Source organism: Kogia breviceps, chromosome 7, assembly GCF_026419965.1.
Source record: "Kogia breviceps isolate mKogBre1 chromosome 7, mKogBre1 haplotype 1, whole genome shotgun sequence".
NCBI classification, from domain to species: domain Eukaryota; kingdom Metazoa; phylum Chordata; class Mammalia; order Artiodactyla; family Physeteridae; genus Kogia; species Kogia breviceps.
This window is the reverse complement of record NC_081316.1, coordinates 77,067,833-77,091,136: the sequence shown is the minus strand read 5'-3', so window position 1 is coordinate 77,091,136 and position 23,304 is coordinate 77,067,833. Positions and strand designations below refer to the sequence as shown.

At 41.1% G+C, this 23,304-nt stretch overlaps 1 protein-coding gene and 1 long non-coding RNA gene across 10 annotated transcripts; one reads left to right on the top strand and one right to left on the bottom strand.

The window, feature by feature from the left end:
• Positions 1-1,547: 1,547 nt before the first annotated feature.
• On the bottom strand, positions 1,548-15,288 carry TMEM9B (TMEM9 domain family member B). 9 transcript variants are annotated; one of them, XM_067038661.1, is made up of 10 exons: positions 15,097-15,240; positions 14,390-14,625; positions 11,987-12,078; positions 11,052-11,068; positions 9,833-9,991; positions 9,594-9,678; positions 8,333-8,441; positions 6,095-6,229; positions 2,563-2,736; positions 1,548-2,078 (listed from the first exon to the last, which is right to left on the bottom strand). In XM_067038661.1, the coding sequence occupies exons 2-9, from the start codon at positions 14,492-14,494 to the stop codon at positions 2,581-2,583; spliced, it is 858 nt and encodes a 285-aa protein (XP_066894762.1). In that variant the 5' UTR covers positions 14,495-14,625; positions 15,097-15,240; the 3' UTR covers positions 1,548-2,078; positions 2,563-2,580. The 9 variants fall into 9 exon arrangements, with proteins under 9 accessions (XP_066894762.1, XP_066894759.1, XP_066894758.1 ...); XM_067038658.1 differs by having other exon boundaries at positions 14,390-14,781; positions 15,097-15,210; XM_067038657.1 differs by having other exon boundaries at positions 14,390-15,210.
• LOC136794514 (uncharacterized) lies at positions 14,688-16,840 on the top strand. The gene is made up of 2 exons (XR_010841420.1): positions 14,688-15,348; positions 16,188-16,840. It is a non-coding gene; the product is annotated as an uncharacterized lncRNA (long non-coding RNA).
• The last annotated feature ends 6,464 nt before the right edge of the window (positions 16,841-23,304 follow it).

Genomic DNA, 23,304 nt, shown 5'->3' with positions numbered 1-23,304 from the left:
TCTTCTTCATTAACATTGTGTTGACTTTCCGAGTCTTTTGCTTCCTTAGAATCAGTTTGTTGATATCCACAAAAGAACTTGATGGGATTTTGATTGGGATTGTATTTTTTTTTTTTTTTTTTTTTGCTGCATTGGGTCTTTGTTGCTGCGTGCAGACTTTCTCTAGTTGCAGCAAGCAGGGGTTACTCTTTGTTGCACAGCACGGGCTTCTCGTTGCAGTGGCTTCTCGTTTCAGAGCACGGGCTCTAGGGCGCACAGGCTTCAGAAGTTGTGGCTCGTGGGCTCTAGGGTGTGGGCCGAGTAGTCGTGGCGCACGGGCTTGGTTGCTCTGTGGTATGTGGGATCTTCTCGGACCAGGGATCAAACCGTGTCCCCTGCATTGGCAGGCAGATTCTTAACAACTGCGCCACCAGGGAAGTTCAGGATTGAATTGAATCTATAGAGATCAAGTTGAGAAGAATTGACATCTTGATAATATTGTCTTCCTATCCATGGACATGGAATCTCACTCTTATTTAGTTCTTTGATTTCTTCATCAGTTTTGTAGTTCTCCTCATATACATTTTGTACGTATTTTGTTAGACTTATACATATTTCATTTGGGGGACACTTATGTAAATGGCAATTGTGTTTTTAATTTCACTTGTTCATTGTTATTATGTAGGGTAGCAATTGACTTTTGTATCTTAACCTTCTATCCTGCAACCTTGCTATAGTCAAATCACTTATTAGTACCAGGGTTTTTTTTTAACTCTTTTGGATTTTTTTCATAGACAATCATGTCATCTGTAAACAATGATAGTCTTAACTTTTCTTTCTCAATCTGTATACCTTTTATTTTATTTTGTCTTATTGCATTAGCTAGGATTTACAGTATGATGTTGAAAAGGAGTGGTGAGAAAGAACATCCTTGTCTTGTTCTCCTCTATTCCTAGTTTACTGAGAGTTTTTGTTGTGAATGGGTGTTGGATTTTGTCAAATGCTCTTTCTGCATCTATTGATAAGATCATATGATTTTTCTTCTTGAGTGTGTTGTGATAGATTTCATTAATTTTCAAATGTTCAAACTGCCTTGCATACCTGGAATAAATTTCACTTTGTTGTAGTTGAACTTATATCTTTTAATACTAACAATAAAATCAATAATTTTAGGTTAGATTTTGGGGTTTAAAAAGAGTGCTTTTCACTAACCAAAAAATGCATTAACAGCTCCTGAAATCTCATCCTTATGAAATTAATGTAATTTAGTTCAAAAATTTCTTAGAACACTCTTTCATGCATTTTAAATCCCTCAGTTTATCAAAATGCTATCATGTATACTTTCAGAGACCTATCTAAGTACCCATACATTCTCTCTCCCTCCCTCCCTCTCTACACACACACACCCCCCCAACACACACACAGATAATTTACTACCAGTGTTTTATGATTAGATTGGTATAAAACAATAGTCTTACAACAGGGTACAAATTGTCTTTGCATCTTCAAGTTCATCATACAGCAAAAGAGGGAGGAGAGAAAAGTTAGGAGACATAGATACACTGGTAGGTGTTTCAAAAATTATTTTTATTGTTACATTTCAAAGAGGACATAGAAAGAAAAAAGCCAGTTATCCAATAACTGCTATACCTTTCAGAGGGAGGCAACTGGAACTCCAGTGCTAGTTCAAAGCTGTACACACTACAGTTCAAACAGCTGCCTCTCAACCTGACTGGAGATGCTGACAAATATGTGTATGTCATCAATCCAGGGAGGCTTGGGTTTAAAAGAAAATTTCTTTATTGCAAGTGTCCAAGTCCTTAGGATTCATCTTTGAAGATACTAGAAGAAGATGAGAAAGACCACACACCAAGACTATGTTTATTCATTAGAGTAAACTAGCGAATGGCCAGTTTGTTCTAGGATGCATTGCATCAGACATCACAGTACATGAAGAAAATCTGCATCTTGTGAAGAGCCACCAGGCATTTCAGGTCCAATTTACCATGAAGTGCAGCCACAGGCCAACCAGATGTCCAGATAATATAGTCAGTGCAAAATTCAAATAGGTAAGTCAGGGCTTTGATGAGGCTGGCAGACTGCAAAATATAAATGAAACTTGAAAATAAAAGGCAAAGTCTATTTTCAACAGATTGTTTAGTAAAGTGACTTGAGAAAAGTTATGTTAAACACTTCCCATGCATCTCTCCCCTACTCTACCAAAAAACAAAAACAAAAAAACCACACAAAAACCACCCCTGAAAATTATCTTGAAAACCAAATTAAAACTGTGTGGTAAAAAAGAGAGTGCTTTTTCCAGATAAAGGACTTCAAGATAATTTACAGGCAGACATATTTTTATTAGTAAAAGTCACAAGTAGGAAAAGGTTAATGTTGTTTGAGGCATGTGCTTTAAAAAATGCCTCCATTAATACATTAACAAGAAAAGAAAATACCAAGCATGTTTTTGTTTCCAGTTTTGAATTTTCCAGCAAAAGTTAGTGAAATCAAAAGGGCATTAAAACAAAACCCAGGAAAACTCAGTCAATTTTTTCCCAGTCTGCCTCATTTCTCTCTAGTCACCTTGAATTCGATTCCCAATTAGCTGAGGACAACATGACGGTCAAAGACGGATTTTCGCTGCTCTTGAACTTGAAGCTTCCAACGCTGCTGGGCATACTCTACCTTATTCAGCACATTGGCTCGACTGCGGGAGCGGGCCAGCACGTCGTGGGCGTTTGCAAAAGGCTGGTGATCCTGAAAGTCCAGGAATGGAGAACATCAGATGGTATGGTCCGTGTAAAACACACACACACAATAGCAGTTATCCAGCCACAGAGATAGGAGCAGCTGGCCTTTTCAAACAGACCACATCTAATTTGGCCAAGCACTCTTAGGCACTCAACTGCCAGAAGCAGGATGAACTCAACTGCAGAAATAGTTGGTTCAAGTAAAACAAGCGATGAGGAGGTATTTGTGCAAAGTTCCCATGAGTCACCATTTCCAAAGACATTCCCTTAAGAAGTAGGGATCAAGACAAAGTGGTCATTTATGTTAAAGAGAAGCCCTTCTTGATGAGTGGTGGAAAGAAAATCTATTTTGCATGTTAATATCTACGTGTTACAGATACAGAAAGTAAGGCTTTTCCTTATTTTATTTGATACTGTATAGCTAATCTGTGGCTGAGGAAACTCCTATCTTTTAATTTCCTTACTCCCATTATATTAGAATTGTTACTTGCCAGCTTGGGGCCACATTCATCCTGGGAGATGAGTTGACTGGATCCTATCTTGGTTGGTTTCCATCTCTTCTTATGCCCTCAACACCTACATTTCCCCCCTTCCCCAATCTGTAATGAACAGAGACATACCTCAAGTGCTACAATTACCCTCTAGTGCTAAGGACAGTAAGGAATTATTACTTCAGCGTTTCTATTTGGTAAAGACTTGAATCTTTCATTGCTGAGCACACAGTAGCTTCCATGTTAGCTGCTGCATTAGGAAAGAGGCCATTGAAGGGTCACCCAGGTATCTGTGTAGAAAACGAACCTATCCTGGTCAAAGTAAACCAACGTCACTGATTTTTGTAGTCATTACACAGGAAACCACCATGCTAATCTATCTATGAATGAGATATAAACACAACTGCCTAAATGACAAAAGGCATTCAGTACTGATTAATTGCTTTTGCCTTTTCCTTGATCTATTTTTCCTGAACCTGGGTTAGCAAAGCTCCTAAATGTTCCAACATAGGATACAAGTCACAAGTCAGACCCCTTAAACTTTGCCTCTCGGAAAGAAACAATATTGTTTTGCATGTTTGCAAAAGCTCTGTTATATACCCAGGGCAGAAGTCAGTGTGTCTATGGAAAGCTATACATAACTGCCTAACTATATATATAAAACACTATAACTAAACTGTGTTATAACACCTGGTCTTCTTTTTAGAGCAAGATATTTATATAATGTCGACATTTCAAAGACATCAAAGAGTTTTCTGTAAAGAATCTATCCTTGCCTTCTTTACCAAAATTGCTTCAACTTTTCACTTAATTTAGGTAATATCTTGTGCAAACCCCATTCTTTTTTTAACCTTACAAATGAAAATAATAAAAACAATTCCACAAAGTTCAAATGTTTCAAAGATGTAAGAAAGAATGTTAGGAAAGAGGAAGGCGGCTAATGTTGTTGGATTACTTTATTTCCCATGAGGAAATAAACCGATCCAAGGTCATCTAACAAATGAGCAGAAGCACAAGTCTTAGCTCCCCTAAACTTGACTTGGTGTCACATCTTCTTCACACACGGATTTTGTTCAGGTAGATTAAAATGACACTATCCAAATATGGTGCTTCAGTGAACTTGTAGATAAAACATTATTACCATTGGTTTGTTTTGACATAAACAAGACTGGGAAGAAGGATGTACTTGACCAGCAGAGTGTTTCTCAATTTCATAGTCCTGTTATCTACTCTTCAAGGTAGAGGGAGAAACATCTTCTTAAGGAACAAATTTAAAGGACTAAACAAGCCAGTTAATCCTTTTGGTCTATTCTCCATCTATCAGAACAAGATTGAACTTGCTGCTCATGGTCATGGATGCTGGGAGAATGCAAATAGAGATTTACCCTTTATATATGTTTGCTCTTTTTACACCTGATAAAATTACAATAAATACAAATCATGTTTTAATGTAATGCTTTGATAATAGCAATGATGTGTCATGCATATATAATACAGTAAATATTGTGACTACTTGCAGTGAGCTTCTTAACTATTTGTGCTAACTCTCACTTGATTCAAAGTGCTCTACACCCAACAAAAATGGAAAAAATTAAAACAGAATTTAACTGAGAATTTAACAAAAGCATGTTTAAAGGCACATAAAGAGTGAAGAACTATCATCTTGGATTAGCAACAATTGCAGGAATTTAAACTGAACTTTTTGAACAGAGTTGTTACCATAAATTCATACCTGTTTAGAAAACCTCTCTGCCCAGAATCAATTTAACAGATATCCAAAAGTCAGCCAGGCCTCTCAAGACAATGTTCTCATATGATCAACATGCTCACAGAATAAATCACTGGTGAACAAAATGGTTACTAAGCACATGGTCCCATCAAATGCCTTTCCTACATGTTTTTTTTTTTTTTTTTTTTTTTTTTTTTTTGTGGTACACGGGCCTCTCACCGTCGCGGCCTCTCCCGTTGCGGAGCACAGGCTCCGGACGCGCAGGCTCAGCGGCCATGGCAAAAGGACTTTTGACTGTGATTGGCAAGGCTTTATCCTGGCTTTGGCTTTTGGAATTGATTCTTGAAACTCTACTAAATTTTATTCACTTTAAGAAACATAGTTCAATAAAGTAATCCAAAATAAAAAGTAATTTCTAAAGACATATATGTAATAATGAAATAGTGGAAAATTTGGAAACAAACCCAAACAGGATAATGACAAAACAAACAATATAATTCTCTAAGCCACACTGAATAACAAATTTGTGGACTATGTCAATTTCTCAAAGGTTTTCAGTGAAGTAATATTAATTATATATACAAATATGAATGTGTTTTAAAGATAGGAAGATAATCAGGAGTGATGGTTTTATTTTTCTCTAGAGTTAAAGATCACAGATTTTTTTTAAAGAAGGAGGAAAATAGGAAATATAAAACATCAGCAGGTTATCAAGCTGTACTTCATTAAGTAAAGAACATTATGGTTTTCATGCTTCCCTTCACTAAAGCCTCTTTGCCTTTTAAAATATTTGGTGATGTTGACAGGAAAAGTGTTCAGGCAAGAGCCTAGGAAGAAGACTATCTCTGATGCTTTTCACAATGTAAACAGGAAAAGGCCATGAAAATTGTGCCCTTGGTAGTGAAAGGCAAAGCCTTGTACAGCACACTCACCAAGGATCATTGGTCTAACCACCATACTTATGGCTTTACAGAGCAATTTCCTCATAAAGAGACATACACTAATATTAGAACTGTCCTTAGGTTCTCTGGTGGAGGATCTGCTCCAGATAGGGACATCTATTATGTAACTACTTTTTACCTGCACTTTATATCAGATGATGACAGAGACTGGCCTTGAACAGCTAGGGCGCGCTAAGAACTTACCCCAACATCATCATCGCTCTGTATCAATTGTGAATGTCCAAACAGGCGTCTCTTCAGTATGGGCTCAACCAGAGTAAGATATACCATGTACAGAAGCAGAAGCCCCAAAATGGAGAGATAAATTATAATGGTAACCTAAAGGAAATTGAAAATAAGTTATATCTCTGTTCAAGCCAAGAAATCGGAATTTTGTATAATAATGCTAAAGCCATAGTGAAGACTGATCTATCTGTTAAGCATATAGGATTTCTATACAAACCAGATTCCAACATAAGAAATAAACTCAACTCTTCACCAAAGTATTATTCATAGAAAAAAAGGAAAGAAAGCATTTTGCCTTTGGGATCTTTTCACGAGTCTTCAAATTCCATCTTCACCTACCGCTAATCATTTGCACCACTGCTAGCATAGCAGTTCTATTTTTTCACCTGAATACAGTGTCCTAGATTCAACAGCACTGCAGTCAAGACCACTTTCTGTTAGGATCCCTAACAGAATATGTAATTCAGATGAATTTCAACAGCATACTGCTTTAGATCAATTTAGATACACAAAAATACATTTTAGGCACATGATTTTCTTGAGATCTTAATTCGTGCGGTGTCAAGCAGTACAGTGTGACACCTCCCACTAGAATGGCTACAGTTAAAGACAGTCAATACCAAATGTTAGCGAGGATGTACAGAAACTGAACTCTCATATGTTACTGGTGAGAATGTAAAATGGTACAACTACTTTAGAATACAATCTGGCAGTCTCTTAAAAAATTAAATATAAACTTACCTCTCTTAGGAATCTACCAGGGAGAAAGGAAAACATACATCCACACAAAGACATGTACGCAGATATTGATGACAGCATTATTCATAAGAGTAAAAATCTGGAAATCAATGTCCATCAACTGCTGAATGGATAAACAAAATGTGGTATGTTCATGTAATAGAATGCTATTCAGTAATAAGAAGGAATTAAGTACTGATACATGCTACAACATGAAGAGACCTCAAAAACATTATGCTGTGTGAAAGAAACCAGTCACAGAAGACCACATATTTTATTATTCCATTTATATGAAATGTCCAGATCTGTAGACACACAAAGCAGAATAGTGATTGTCTAGGGCTGGGGGTAGGAATGGGATTAACTATAAATGGTTATGAGGGATCTTTCTGGGGTGATGGGAATGTTCTAAGACTGGATTTTGTTTTTTAAATTTTTTTTTTAGAAAGTTATCAGGGCCAATACCCAAAGTATTTATTTATTTTTATTTTTTGGCTGCGGAGCATGTAGGATCTTAGTTCCCCAACCAGGGATTGAACCGGTGCCTCCTGCATTGGAAGTGCACAGTCTTAACAACTGGACCACCAGGGAAGTCCCTAAAACTGGATTTTAAAAATTGGTTTTAAATTTGCTAAAATTTATAAAATTGTACACTTATAATGAGTGACATTTGGGGTATGGAAATTATACATAAAAATTTTGTTAAAAAATTAAAAAGTACAGTGATGATTTCTCTATGGGACAGTACCCTGCTGGAGCAGGAGCTCTCCTGCAGGGTCAATCACAACAGAAATCTTTGTAACTGGTATAGCTGACCACCCCAGATTCCCCTGAGGCTTTTTTTTTTTTTTTTTTGGCAACAGGAATGGGGACCTCCATATAAAAACATTGGAGAGAAGAACTATTAGCCACCATAATAAAGTAATTGAACCCATTAGAGGTCCAAATTGTGATGAGAGTGAGCTACATTCCATTTCCTATAAAAGATAAAGAAAGGAAATCTTAAAATCCAGAAGTGATGTTTTCTAGGATAGAGTAGTCACTCTATATATAACTTTTTCTAAGGGTTGAGAGGGCAGGAAGAAGAAGGTCTAATCATCCTGCTTTCTCACTAATCTTTAGCATACGTGGCCCGCAGAGAAGTTGGAATGTCTTTCTGGAAAATGCTAATTATATTCAGGGCTTTTTTTGTGCCATTTCACATATCACATCTATCTAAGGTATCCTAATTAATGCACAAGGCATCTCAACAAGGCAGGAGGAGAGCATGCCCATTGCTCCTTTTAGAGTGCCAGCTGAGGATGAGAAAGGAGGGGGTAAGAGGGTGCTGGGGAAGAGGATGGAAGAGCAATAGTTTAGGTAACTAAATAGAATTCAAATGTCCAAAATTTTCCTTCTTGTCTAGATACCATCAAAAACTGTTCCAGAAGCAGAAAAGATGGATTATTGTTTTTTTACCTTGATCGTAACAGAACTTCTCTCCTCATATTTGCATTCACAGCGTAGACAGTATGCTTCCACATCAGGCCCCCGCACAGGCATGGGGTCCACAACATGAAGGCAATCGCTGAAAAAACAAAGATAAAATACTGCCTAAACCTAGCTGGATTTTCTAGTTGCACTGATCAAACCTTTCCTGAAATCCGGAATAATCACTGAACTTTCCCAATGAAAGAATGAATATAAGGAATGAATAATCAGTAAGGGAAGGGAAATCATTTCCTCTCTCAACATTAGCAATTTGGTAAGCTTTAACAGTCTAAGAAACCATAAAGACACATATGTAGCAGCTATTTTCAAAAGTGCTATTAATAGTTAAAAATGCACCTGAAAAATCCCAAATGGGACTGAAAACTACTTGGCAGATTAAGTCATATTTAGACTTGTTCATTTAGCAAGTAAAACTGCTTTAAATGATTTAAAGTGACCTGGAGCATTATTCAAATATGAGATTACCTCTTTTATGAATTAAATAATATCATCTAAACTGCCACAGTGTGGTATATGAATGGCTAATCACACCTAACAGTTGGTAAATTATGAAACTCAAAGCTGAACACCAGAGTAAGAAACAATTACTTTTCTTAATGAGCAAAAGTCTATTTAAAAAGCATTGGAGAAGTAGGATTAGGACAACAAAATTTTTTTTTTTTTTTTTTTTTTGGTGGTACGTGGGCCTCTCTCTGCTGTGGCCTCTCCCGTTGCGGAGCACAGGCTCCACACGCGCAGGCCCAGCGGCCATGGCTCACGGGCCCAGCCGCTCCGCGGCATGTGGGATCTTCCCGGACCGGGGCACGAACCCGCGTCCCCTACATCGGCAGGCGGACTCTCAACCACTGCGCCACCAGGGAAGCCCAACAAAAATATTTCAAAATGAAAACACTACCTGGCAACAGTACCTAAAAATAATAAAAGGCTGAATGTTTTTGTGGTTGGAGGTTTATTTTCTCCCCATTTTCCAGGTCACTTATTTATGGCTTATGAAAAAGCAAGCCTATCCAAAAAATCTTTTCCCCAGAAATCTGTCAATTCTAGGAAATTCTTACTCTCCCCAGCTATTAAGAGCCCACTACCCTGATCACCTTCAGCAAAGGCAGGCAAAGCTTTGCTGTCCTCCTGCTGGCTGCTGGGCAGTTTCCCTCCCTCTTGTGCTCTCTCCCTTAGGCATGTCTGGCTGCCTCAAGAACTCTACCACAGCATCCTGTCTCACTCCACCCACCTTCTTGAGGGCATCCAATGCTCCAGGCTGATTCTTTCCCTTTGCCCTATCAGAACGTACTTTTTTGTGTTCTGTTCCCTCTGAGCTGTGGCATAAGAAAGAAAACCCAAAATGGCATAAATGATAAAAGTTCAGTCAGTTTTCCTTAACAGGTAATTTAATTTTAACAAAGGTAGTAATGAAAAAATAAGTCTCAACTGGCAGAATTTCAAATAAGAGTAAGGTCTCACAACTCATACCATACAAGTGTGTGATATTTGTTCCAAATGTACAGAAGACCAGGAACGTATACAGCTGGATGCAGGCATAAAATAGGCAGAGGAAGCTAAATCCCACTGCAAGGGTATCTAGCTCAGAATCATAGAGGTCATCCAGCCCAGCACTCTCGGAGAGGTCACCTGTACAGGTCACAGAGTAAAGTAATAGCTAAAAGGACCAGAATCCAGGGCTCCTGCCTCCTAGGACAGCCCCCCTGTATCTCTCTGAACCTCAGGAAAATGCGACTTATCCCCTGCTTAGTTTTCTATTTCAGCTTCAGAAGCCTTAGTAACAATACTTAAGAATTACTTGGGAATCTAAGTGTTGAGTATTGAGTGTTTCTTTGGAAGTACAAATACAGTTTAATAACAAGGAGATTTTGAGTGCTGTGCAGGATGGAAGAGGAAGCAGGAAAGTTGGTTCTGGCTGGCCACTCACTGTAAACACAGAACCCAGATACAGAACACAAACACTTCAGGAACTAGGCGACACCTCCCCCTAGTGCCAAAAGGAGGACATTATCAGCTTCAAATCACACCTCAAACACAAACCAGAGAACTCAAATTTTTCTTAAGTTAGACAGTATAGGTCAATGAAGAATTAAAGCTAACAACTGGACAAAATGGAGAGGCCAGGAGGTAAAAATATATATAGGGTCAGATAAGATATTGGAAGCCTCGGAAAGCCATAACATCTTGATTAGTCATAACTTGCCTACCCTTCTAAAGCCAGTTAAAAAACTTTCAATGACATCTGTGAACCTATCCCTAGTAAAAGGCTAAGCTGCAGGAAGGAAGCAAGGGAGAGAGGGAGGAAAAATTCCAAAGCAAGCCTTGTTTTCAACTGTTTATTTTCAAAGCTCCCTATTTTCACCAATAACCAGGGATAAATGATATACGCTTCTCTGTGAACCTGGAAAAACAAAAAGTCAGTGAAAAGATTAGTGCTAAACACTTGAATAGTGAGTTCATTTGCCACTCAAGTAACAGGCATCATATTCTATTACTGATAATAGAATAAACTGGTTGTAAGTGCTCAATATATTTGGAAAATTTATAGGAATAACTTATTTGAGTTTTCTTTTCATATAAAGTAACTTGCTGATATAAAACCTAGAAGAATAGCGAAATCACTTTGTAGTATGAGACAATTTAAAGTAGAACACAAAAGCTCACAAGAAGTTCTCAAGAATATACTTACCAAATGTCAGACTGAACCTAAACGCACATCATGGGAAGAACAGACAACAACATCAGAAAAGCTAAATATGCTCAAAGGCTGCCTTTTCTTATTCAAAGTCAGCTTGGAATATTGTAACAGAATGAATTTAATTCTGCTTTCAAATTTTCAGGGCTATTTAGCTGTGAAATCGGGCACATGTGGAAGTACGGAACATTTGGAGCTATTTTTCTTCTAGGCCTATCCTGGCAATCTTCCATTACAAACCATAAAACGTCCCAGTCCAGGGTAAGGAGCCCACCTATCCTGCTACAAAACAACTGCTTCCCAATCATTTTATGGCACATGTAGAAAAAGATATTATTTGTAAGGTCCACTGGGATAAATAGAGAAGGCTGCTGGTGGCTAGCTAGTCAGGATCCCAGTCATCACAGGCCTGCCTGATTATGCCAAGGACTGAAGGGATCAATGACTTGGCACACCTATAACCTATTAATAGCACACCAACTGGTAAACTCTGATATTCATGGCTCATTCCCATTCCTTCCTAAGCCTTTTGACACTTTTAAACATAGTCTCCTATATCTGACAATATATCATCAAAACCTACAAATTGTAAAAACTCTGACCCAGATAAATGAGGCTTGCTTACCTTCCACTGAGAAGCAAGAGGGAGGACCAAAATTTAAGGGGACACAGAAGGGTAGCTATGGGTAGTTTGGGTGCCACAAACTCAGCCCCATCCCAATGTAAAAGCCTCCCTGCCTGGGGATTTTGGCTACATTCCTTTAGACCTACATCATGCACTCAGGGCCTTACTCTCACTTTTTCAAATAGAAATGGAATTCAACACTTTTGCTTAAAGAGAAAACAATACATTGGATGAATATCCAGGGCTAACAGTGACAACCAAAGAAAGAAATTTGACAGGTAATTCAGTAATCCAGAATACTTACCAGTCTTTTTGGGATATGTTCTTATTATAAATACGCCCAGAATTATCTTTATAGGGAGGACAGATACATTTACATCGGACATCCTCAGAATTCTATAACCAAAATAGAAACTTGTTGACAGTTTATCATCAATATTTTAAAAAACTGCAACTTACACATTTTGCTAAGCATCCCCTGCCAAGTATTCTAAAACCATTCATTTAAAATTTTAAATAACTTTGAGATATACAAGTTTTTAAAAGCCATTGGTAATGCTAATGAATGATTATATACTACATAAAATTATTTTGAAATAACATCTAGTATCTGTGACTTGTTAATCACATTTTTGTGTCACATGACAATCAAATTGTGCTAATGTTATCACCATCTGCCTGCCAGTAGAAAGACGAGGTAGACAGACAGCTGTGCCTGCAGATAAGAACGCTGATTACAGAAGGATGGGGAAATATCAAACTAAAAATTACTCACAAAACAAATCACAATTCTTCTACTCACCATCCTTCTACTCTTTGGTAGAAAGGTATTGATATGGATAAAATGGGTTGGGCCAGAGTCCTATAGAAGGGATGAAGTTTTGGAGACACTCAGCTACAATTAGAAAGGAAGTACTGGGTTGGCCAAAAAGTTCGTTCGGTTTAAAGTAAAAATAAGACACATTCTTCATTTTCACAGAGAACTTTATTGAACGTGTTCACTCACCAAACGAACTTTTTGGCCAATCCAATACGTAAAGGAAGTAGTGTGAGTGTAGCTGAGATCAGTTTGGTCTACCCTTCCCAGGAAACTTTGCTTCTTATCCCTGGGAGACAGAGAGGACAACTACTGATGAAGCAAGAAGTGGCGGAAGGGGTGACTAAATTTATGAATAGAGGGAGTAGGAGATGCTTCCCCAGCAAAGGGAAATCTAATCTAAGAAGGCAGTAGCTCATTAGTCTCCAGAAGACCAGGTCCAAAGCTCCTATATATGGTGGTATATCTGGCAGAGTTGGTAATTCATTTACTCGTTGAGCAACTACTTAGTGAGCATTTGTCCTGTGCCAGAACTGGTGTGCAATGAGGTGGATTCAGATAAGTGTGAGACATGGTTCCTGCCCATAATTAGGACATGCCCAGGTAAAGGAGATTGACAAGTACATGGTTACAATATACCACTTAGAGCGATGACAGAAGATATGGAGAGGGTGCCAGCAGTGTTTTGAAAGTCAGGAGACTTGCTGCTGTCCCTGTTTCTGGAGGGAAGTAGGGAAGATTTCAAAAAGAACCCTTGACCTAAACAACAAGGATCTATTGTATAGCACAGGGAACTATACTCAATATCTTGTAATAACCTATAATGGAAAAGAATCTGAATTACTTTGCTGTACACTTGAAACTAACACAGCATTGTAAATTAACTACATACTTCAATAAAAAAAGAACCCCTGACCAAAACCTCCCTGATCTGTATACTTATCACCCATCTTTCCCAGCCCCTATATTTGAAGGTATTATAGAGTAAAGCTCCAATTAAAAAAGAAAAATGTCATTCTGTTTTCCCATCACATTAATGTTCAGGCCATCTGTTTTCCCTAGTAATGAGCTAGCTCATCAAGGACAGTTCTGGAGGGTATGGGCACGAAGGGGACTAGATAGCAGCATGAGAGGGACCAGAAGGGCCAAGAAATGGAGCAGGGGAGAAGGCCACAACCTCACCCCTCCTGTAGTTTGGATCCTCCCTTACCCACTAAATTATCAAGAAGAGAGAAGGTAAGAAAGGGGCCAAGAGGTCCTGGAGGGAGTCAGGTGAGGATATGAGGCCGGTGAGAGAGACTCCTGTAGGTCGTAATGAGAAGGCAGGCTGCCAGGAGAAGCAAGTTCCCACAGTGGGAAGGGAATCTGTTCAGGGGTGAGTTGAGAGGAGTTAGTTCTTACGAGGGAAGACAGCTGTGAAATGCGGGCTTCCTATCATTTTGGCCTGGGGAATTGGGGCAGTGGTCTGTGAAGCCGGTGGAGGGCGGCGGTGGACTGTCAGAGCTCAAGCATACAAAGTTAGTTAAAGGCTCTTAGAGTTGGAAAGGCTGTCAAGTTTGGGGGCGGGGGGTGCTGTCGGGGCTGGGAAGGGAAATTCAAGGAGGCGGAGATGCTGTCCCGACTCCGGGCGCCGTCAGGGCCGGGTGGGGCTGGGGCGGGGTGTCAGCTCCGTGGGTGGGAGCGGTGCGGGCGGGGACCCTAAGACAGCTGGAGCGGGAGGGCTGGACTGCTCCCTGGCCGTCGGGAGGGTTCCGGGTGGTAGTCGGCCAGGGCTGTGAAGCTAGGGGTCGAGCTGTCAGGGCTGGGAGAGGACTTGGGTGGGACTCAGGTGGACAAGGCCGGAAGCAGGGGAGGAGCTCCGGTCTGGGGCGAGCGCTGGGCGGGACTCACCTTGGCGGCGTCCGACAGCTGCACTAGCAGCAGCACCGAGAGCGCCAGACAGGACAGGCTGAGCATAGAGCCGAGACGAAGGAGGCCGGCCCACAGGGTCGCCATCGCTGCCAGGCCCAGCAGTCCCCACAGCCGGAGCCCCCGAGACCTGCTCTCGGTCGGGCTCCGGCTCGGGCTCCGGCTCCTCCGCCCGCACTTCCGTCTGGGCCCTAGCGTCACGGGCCGCGCCGGGTCAGCTACGAAAAGCATTCGCCCCGGAAATGGTTCCCGGTGCGAAGGCTGGGAGGCTGCGCGGTGCCCCACAAGCAAAGGCGGCCTCTCGGGGGCGCAGCGTGGGTCCGGCGGAGCTTCGAGGTGATAGGCCATCTTTCCCCGGCACCGAGGCTACGGGGCTGTGGGCCGCCAGTGCATTAGCAGGTCTTCCCGCCCAGGGAGACCGCCCCCCCCCCACACCCCAGCAAGCCCGGGCTGTCAGCGGGGGGGCGGGGCCCGAGCGACTCCTGCGAGGCCGGAGCAGTTCGTTGCCGGACCCAGAGTGAGCCTAATAAGCCCCAGGAATTGCTGAGAGGCGGCCCGTCCCGGCCGGCGCCGGCGGGGCGGGTGCGAGGCGTGGGGACAGGTATGGGACTGGCCGAGCCATCGCTTGCCGGCAAGCCCACCCCCAGTCAGAGGGTCGAGAGGACCTCTCTGGCACTTTGGGTACTGACCTGCGGCTCACTCGCATCCCGGACCCCACTCCCCGCGAAGTTGCTAACAGTCTGTGAGCTGCCTTCTTGGGTGTGGCCTCCGTTTGGGGCTCCCAGCTTGCCTCCCACTGGGAGGCTGACCGCCTAAGCCCAGCCTGCCGCCAGGAACTGGAAAACAGCGGAGGGGCTGGGCTGGGCCGGGCCAGGCTCCGGAAGGTGTGGAGTTGGCGAGAGAACCGCCCTAGTAGCCTCCTCCGTCCAGGATTCCAGAAGGTGGGGGATCGCGGCGCTACAATCCTATTCAGGGTGGCTGGTCCCCTAAGTCAGAAGTCGGGGAGCGCTGACCCATCCTTCCCAGGGCGGGTCATCCTGAAGGGTAATTTAGGAGAACCTTGGAGATGGCAGTGTCTCCAATTAAAATATTTTTCAGTTAGTAGAGACAGTGGGGTTGTAATGGAAAGGATGCAGAGGCTCATCACAACCTCTACAGATTTTTTGAATGACCTTGGTCCAAACACTTCCCTTTTCTGGTCTCAGTATGAGGTGATTGAACTCTTACCTATGGATTTCAAATTCTGCTTTCATGGAATACCCCGTGTTTCCTTTCTCTAAGTGAAACTTGAAAGGTGATCTTTTCCTAGTTTGTGGAAATGTTTTAATTAACAGAATTTTCTCAATATTTTTCTCCCATGTGATTCTTGTTGATGCTAGACTCTAACACAAGGTGTCTGATGCTACGCCAAATATTTCTAGCCCCTTTAAGTCCCAAATGGCAAGTGGTTCCCAGTCCCAACCAGAACCAGAATGGCAGGACTAGATGACTTTTCACCAAGGCCCCTCCAGGCTGCCTTCTGAAGATGCTGTTACATTTGTTAATTATCATGTTTTCTTAGCGGGTGTCCTGCTGGCCAGAGGACAATCTGGAGACACCAGGGGTGAAATGTGTCTGACTGTGATGCACTTATGGATTTGTGATTGCTAAAAGCTGTCTTATCAGCAAGTCTGAGATCAGTTATGGGTTAGTTGTCTAGGTCTAGCATCTGAAGGGAGTGATTTTACTCTTTGGCTGAAACCTCACAGGCCTTCCCTTTCTTCTTCAAAATTGTTCTCAGGACCTTGACTCGGGGTACAGAGACCTAGAGGAAATATATAATAGTGCCTCACCAAGTACACTCCGTCTGGGCAGAATTTTAGAGTTACACTGTCAGACACTGTAGTCACTAACCACATGTGGCAACTGAGCACTTGAAGTGTGACTGAATTGAGATATGCTGTAAGTGTAAAATATACTGAATCTTGGGCTTCCCTGGTGGCGCAGTGATTAAGAATCCGCCTGCCAATGCAGAGGACACGGGTTCGAGCCCTGGTCCGGGAGGATCCCACGTGCCGCGGAGCAACTAAGCCCGTGCACCACAACTATTGAGCCTGCGCTCTAGAGCCCGCGAGCCACAACTACTGAGCCCGTGTGCTACAACTACTGAAGCCCACGCGCCTAGAGCCCGTGCTCTGCAACGAGAAGCTATCACGATGAGAAGCCCGCGCACTGAAGAGTAGCCCCTGCTCGCTGCAGCTAGAGAAAAGCCTGCGTGCAGCAAAGAAGACCCAGTGCAGCCAAAAATTAAAAAAAAAAAAAAAAAAAAAATATATATATATATATATACTGAATTTCAAAGACAATATGAAAAACATAAAATATCTCAATGTTTTTATATTAAGTTTGAAATATTTTGGATGCATTAGGTTAAATAAAATGTTATTAAAATAATTTCACTTGTTTCTTTTTACTTCTTAAATGTAACTACTAGAAAATTTAATATTTATATTAGACATAGTTGTTCTAGAATATAGGATGTAGCTGCCAAGAGTAGAGTGACTTTAATAAGATGGTTGGTTGCCTGGCTAGAGTCTGAATGAAGACTCGGGCCTGGGTAAGGAGAGGGGTGACAGAGTTGAACTGGCACAGCTAGAGCCAAAGGTTTGAGGTTGTGGGGGTATATGTCACTAAACAAGGAATGTAATTCCAGGTGACACAATGGAAGTGGAGGAGTCACTTCTTGTTCTGCCCTGCTCATGCCTAGATAACTCTTGCTTTCCCCTTAGGTCAGGGGTCTCTTCAACTAGAAAGCCTTCCCTGACTTAGGTGCACTTCCATCCGTATTTGTGCAGATCTCTTTGCTAACTTAACCCATTAGGATAAAATTATGTTTTCATATCTGCCTCTATACTCCCAACCTCCATCAAAACTTTGCACTCTTTGAGGGCAGGGGCCTTGTTCATTATCTTTGTACCTGGAGACTGGGATAGAGTAAAAACCAATAAATGTTTGTGGGGACCTGGAAAAGGGAAAAGGACTGGGAGAGGCTCCTGTTGAATCCCTACTTTATTCCTTTCTGACCATGAGAGGGCAATGCTGAGATGCCCAAAGAAGTGCAGATGGGATTTGGGCACCATAGTAGGCAGGAGAGGGGAGATTTTCTGTCCTAGGGTCTTCCTAGACCTTCAGGTCACATCAGAGTTGTTCTGTTTACAAACAAGACTGGCCTTAGTGAGTACCCACTCTTTTCCCTGCTTCCCTGTGACTACGTTTCCTTACTCTATTCCACTTAAGGAATGAAAAGTCCAGGTGCACCTTCCTATCAGGTATGCACCCTCTCACTTCTTTGTAAGGCCTAAAAAATTCCGTGGTGGGGGATGGTCAGAAGAGTAAGAAGACTTCTCTAAATTTAAGTGTGGAAGTCAGAAGGTTAGGAAGCAGAAGTGACAATTTATGTATCTGGGACCGAGGTTTTGCTACTCTGTCTGCAGTTTCCTCACCCCTTTTCCCTCCAGTGCTCAAATAGTGCTCTGGATGCCCCAGTCTTCTTTCTCCACCTCATCCTTTCTGATCTATTCGGCACTTTCCCAGGCCACAGCAGTCCAGGAGAACAAATGGAGTCATTCATGCACAGCATCAATATGATGGTTTCCTTGGATCATGTCTCCAGTGGTTACAGCAGGACACACACAGAAGTTCTTCTGAGCATACCCTGGGAATGTCTCATGTGAGCTCTCTCCTTTACCATGTGCATTGCCAGGGTCTCCTTCCTACTTAAACCCCCTTGAATAAGATTTTCTGCCCCCTGGTACTTGTAAAGCCACATAAATATACTTGCTGGCTCCCACCATGGTAACAACAATGTATGAGGCCAGAATTACATCTTTCTGTTCCTAGAGATGCTGGTATCAGCAATAGCTGACAAGTTACTGGAGACTGTAAAATAACAAAGCAACACAAGGGTTAGTACCAAAGCAGGGAGAATTTTTAAAGTTTCTTTCAAAAGGGTGCTAAATCAGTATCCTTGGTTTCCCAGTGTCTTATATCTTACAATACCTAAGGGAAACAGTTCCTCCATTCTGACTGCTAAGATTTTCAAATAAATGAAAAACTATACTAGTTGTATTCATCTTTATTTTTACCAATATAGTACATTTTTTTTTTTTGGCCGCATCACAGGGAACTTCCCCGACCAGGGATCAAATCTGTGCGCCCTGCAGTGGAAGCACGGAGTCTTAACCACCGAACCACCAGGGAAGTCCCCAGTATAGTGCATTTAAAGATATCAAATGGTACTTCACAGCTGACCCTACCCCAGCCCTCTACGTTCTGAATTTTTGCTCCCCAGAGACAACTTCTTTCTTATCTTTTAAGATACGTCTCTTCTGGGGTTTATCTCCCTATTTCTTAATAGCATGTTTATACTACTAGTTCTTGATTTTTCAGTCTGGGCTATTATTTTACTTCTTGCTATAGGAAATAAGCTATGTACTTACACTCCAATGTCCTCTCATAAACACATGTATTATTTCTCCATCCTCCATCCCTCAATATATCTATATCATCTTACTTAGGTAAATCACTATTCCTTACATTATTATAACTGTGTACATATTTATTCATGGTTAAATAAATTAGCATAATATGATTTCATTTCCTTTTTTTGACTGAAGTTAGCCATTGCCTCTTCTTCCATGTTTCTTAAGTATTTAGCATTCAAGTATCTATAATTAATTTATCCCAAACTCTCCTCTCAATACTTTCAAACACATCAGGTAGCCTATCAGTTTAGTTTTTTGTTTTTTTTAATTGAAGACAACCCTCCAGGGCTTCATCATCCTCCTTCATTCTGGACTAGTTATTCTTTAAGCCCACTGCACAGGTTTTGCCCTAGAATAACTGAATAATTTTATCATTTCTTCCCCATTTCTACCGCTTTTTGTTTTTCTGAAAGACTTCTATCTTCCAACTCTTCTTTTGAATTTTCACATTTCTGTTATGCTGTTTTAAATTTACTACTTTCTTGACTGCCCTGCCCCCTTTTAAATAGCAATCTGTTCCATCTGGGAATACAGCATCTTATTTCTCTGACAATATTTCTAATGATTTGAGTTTTTCAGTCTTTGTTTTGTGGCTGTGTTTTTTTTTTTTTTTTCTTCTGTTAGAAGCTTTTTTTTATGGCCACGCCATGCACCTTGCAGGATCTTAGTTCCCCGACCAGGGATTGAACCCAGGCCACGGCAGTGAAAACACAGAGTCCTAACCACTGGACAGCCAGGGAATTCTCAGAAGCTTTCCTTAAATGTCTGGAGATCCTTGGCTATCTATTTGCATGTAAGAGTTAGGCATTAGAAAACTGACTGGAAGCTCTGTGTACATACAGGGCTTGTGATTAGTAGAACACACTGTGGTATTTTTCAAACTTCTGGTTGCAAACCCATTAGTGGTTTGTGAAATCAATTTAATCACTTGCTACAAACTTTTTTCCCCAAAAGACAGAATAGAAAATACTATGTCAGAATACATCACACATAAAAAGGAAATTGTTTTGTGAAACTTTGGTTTCACATACACACACATACACACATATACATCATATGTACATATTATGTACTGGGTCAATTCCATAAAATGGTGATTTCTTATTGTGGGTGTTTTCTCGAAGAAGTTTGAAAAAAATACCACTTAGGGCACTCAAGATCAACTGCCAAGATGCACAGTTTCTTTCTCTTGGAAGGAGAGGTAAGTTTCTCTAGAGGAAAATTCTCTAAACTCCTGCCTGCTGGTCTGGTAGCCAATGTTCAATCAAGCATTTGTTGAGCACTTACTACATGCTAAACACTCTTCTAGGTACTTGGTATACAACAGTGTGTAAAACAGATAAAACTTTCTGCCCTCCTGAAACTAACATTCTAGTCAGGGAGACAATAAACACAGTAAGTTATACCATATTTTGGTTTTGTGCTATGGTAACACAGAAACAGAATGGAAAGCTGAATTCATGCATAGAGATGCTGGTAAGAGGTTAGATGTGGTAGGAGTGGTGAATGTTCTGATTATTTCATGAATGAAGTAGAAAGCAAGGCCATCATCTGGCAGCATTAGAAGGCAGTATTAGAGACTTGAGAAGAAAAGAGAAGGTGTGAAATAACTTAGGAACACAGCCCAGCAAACTAGAGCCCGTGGCCAAATCCTGTTTTTGTATAGTCTGCTAGGTAAGGATAATTTTTATACTTTTAAATGGTTGGGGAAAAAAACCTAAAGATGAATACTAAATTGTGACATGTAAAAATTACATAAAATTCAAATTTTATGAGTTGTATGGCAATTTGTAAGGCAATACTTATATATTGCCTTTGGCTACTTTCTTGTTACAATGGCAGAGTATAGTAGTCGTGAAAGAGACTGTATGACTTGAAAAGCCTAAAATACTTACTATCCGGCCCTTTGCAGAAAAAGTTTGCAGACACCTGATCTAGAATAAAAAGGTGAATGACTAGGGAAATATGATTGTTGGGCAGTGTTAAGGGCCTGGGAGTTATGGACATGAGTTTAAAATGAGACCAATCAGCATGGTTGCTGCATAGGGGTAGGCAAAGAGCTGGCTCTGACTGGAATTGTGGTTTTGCAAAGTGAGTGTGACAAAAAGAGAAGGTAAACTGAGTTAAAAGTATATGCAAGTGAATCATTATATGCATTGACCCAGAGATTTAAATTGCTTATGAAGAGAGGAGAGAAACTCAGGTTAGGGACAATGAGAGGTGATAATCAAGGGAGTGTTGCAATCAAGTTGCTAGGAGATGTCTGGAAGACAGAGCTGGTGGTCAGACAATCAGATACATGAGCCTGAGATCATGAAAGGGTTATAGTTTTTGGTAATAACAAGATCTAAGGTATGACCATCGGAGTAAATGCTAGGGAAATGTAGAGGATAAAATCAGTGGAAGACTGTTTATTCAAGGAACCAATATGTCAGGGTGTTGAAAGGATCATCCATTTATGTAATTAAATCACGAAGAATTAAATCTGGAGTAGTGTTGGGGGGAGTGAAATGAGCCAAGAGTTAAACTTATTGAAAACTGAGGGGCAATGACCCAGGGGGCTTGTAGATTTTGTAAATGATAGCAACAATGAAGGGAGGGAAATGATATAATTTGATGGCATGAGGCTCAAAGCTGGGGGGTTTTAAGGGAAAGCAGAGGGAGAACTGTCTGCAAGAAGTAATAAGAAGCAAGGAGACCATCTACCCCATCTCTAGGACCAGTAATAGAACTGTGGGAGAAAAAAAAACCACCTTGAGAGAGCTGCAGTGAAAGCACCGTCCTAAGATGAACAGCCACATTTCAGGGTTCTGGGATCCAAGTCAGTGTAAGAGGTATCTGATGTTTCAGAATGCTGAACCTTAAGTCCCCATTTTCAGTAGGATGCCTCCTCTCAGCTGCCAGTTGTTCCTGGTGGCTCCAACTAGTTCAGTTTCTCCAGGGGATAAACAAATTAACAAATGAATGACTAAGGGGTGAGGATCTCAAGTTTAATTTACTTTATAGTCTTTCGAGTAATCATCTTGTTTTTAGTGGCTAATGGAGTCTTTGGTGATATGTATTTTACCACCATGAAACAGAGCAAATTAAAATTATTATGAGGTGTATAAATCAAACATGAGTTATATAGTATGCTTTGTTAATTTAGGTATACTTCAGTATTGGTGCCCCTTATTTGATTATCAACTTAGGCTGATGCTGAGCTTCCCACCCATTTTCCCTTCCCTTTAATTGTCACTCTTTTCAAGTCCTGGCCTTCCTCCTAGCCCTTACCTGCTGATACTGAGCCTTTATATCTGAAATTCTACTCTCCATGGGGCATACCCAGCTGGATTCTCCTCTCTGGCTACCCTTCCTCAGACCTTAGAATAGGCCCCCTTCATACAGCCCTGTGACTGAATTGATCTTTATGAAACCTATTCACTTTAATGTACTTTCTATTCTCCAACTGGTTCTTATCTACCACAGAGAAACTGTTATGAACTCAGACACATGGAGGATAGTTTCTGCAGAACCTTCAAAACAGAGTAGTTGATTCTTCATATGGGCAGCCCAGAAACAATGAAATTTTCATGTCCTTACCCATTTTCAAAATAAGTAAGATGAGAACCACTATAGCAGCCCCCCAAGTACAAGGGCATCCAGTGTATCCAAGGAGTTCAGCATTTCACAACAGAATCCCAAGATATCCCATATTAGTTTGCCAAATGATGAAAGCAAAGTTAAATTCCCGTTATCCAGGCTCACAGCACAGAAGATTATGTCTCCACTCCTTTTGTCCTTGAAGTCTCTCCTCTGGCAAACACAAGTATCTCTACTAGATCAGCCACACCCCCTCTTCCCAGCTTTTTTCTCCTGTTCAAGGGTTTGAGTATGTCAGCATTGGAGTATGTGGGTTCCCTGAAGAGTTAGGTTTTCTGTATTAATTACACACTGGAAGGCTACTCTGCCTCCAGTAAAAACAATGCCAGGATTGAATTCCCCTCTCTGATTTTGGTGGCTGGGATTTGCTGGTTAGGGGCATAGGTCCAGGAAAGAGTGTGATAAAGGTGCTGGAAAGAAAGAACAGGGCTTGTAGTCATCAGGCTGCTAGAACCTTGGGACAAGTCACTACCTAAAAGCAGGTAAAGACCCAGCTTTTTCTCCATTCTGGTCAGGCATCTGGCAGCCCCAGTCTTCTGAAACACACCACAACCCTTGAATAAAAAGGTGTCTGAGAAAATAGATGTCACAATGCCCACATGCTTGACACCATGTAAGAAACAGCTGCCAGTAGGTCACTGACCAGAAAAGTCAGCATAAAATAAGATAGTAGCATAGCTTAGGATGCACTGATAATGGAAGGAAGAAGTAGCAGCTAACAGAGGAGTCCAA

What these genes read in the sequence shown, in the direction of transcription:
- TMEM9B (XM_067038657.1), bottom strand. Translation starts at nt 14,755, where the DNA reads ATGGCCTATCACCTCGAAGCTCCGCCGGACCCACGCTGCGCCCCCGAG. An exon ending in AAATATCACACACTTGTATG is followed by an intron (nt 9,679 to 9,832) that starts GTATGAGTTGTG and finishes CTTATGCCACAG; the next exon opens with CTCAGAGGGAACAGAACACA. An exon ending in AGAGCGATGATGATGTTGGG is followed by an intron (nt 2,737 to 6,094) that starts GTAAGTTCTTAG and finishes CTGGACTTTCAG; the next exon opens with GATCACCAGCCTTTTGCAAA.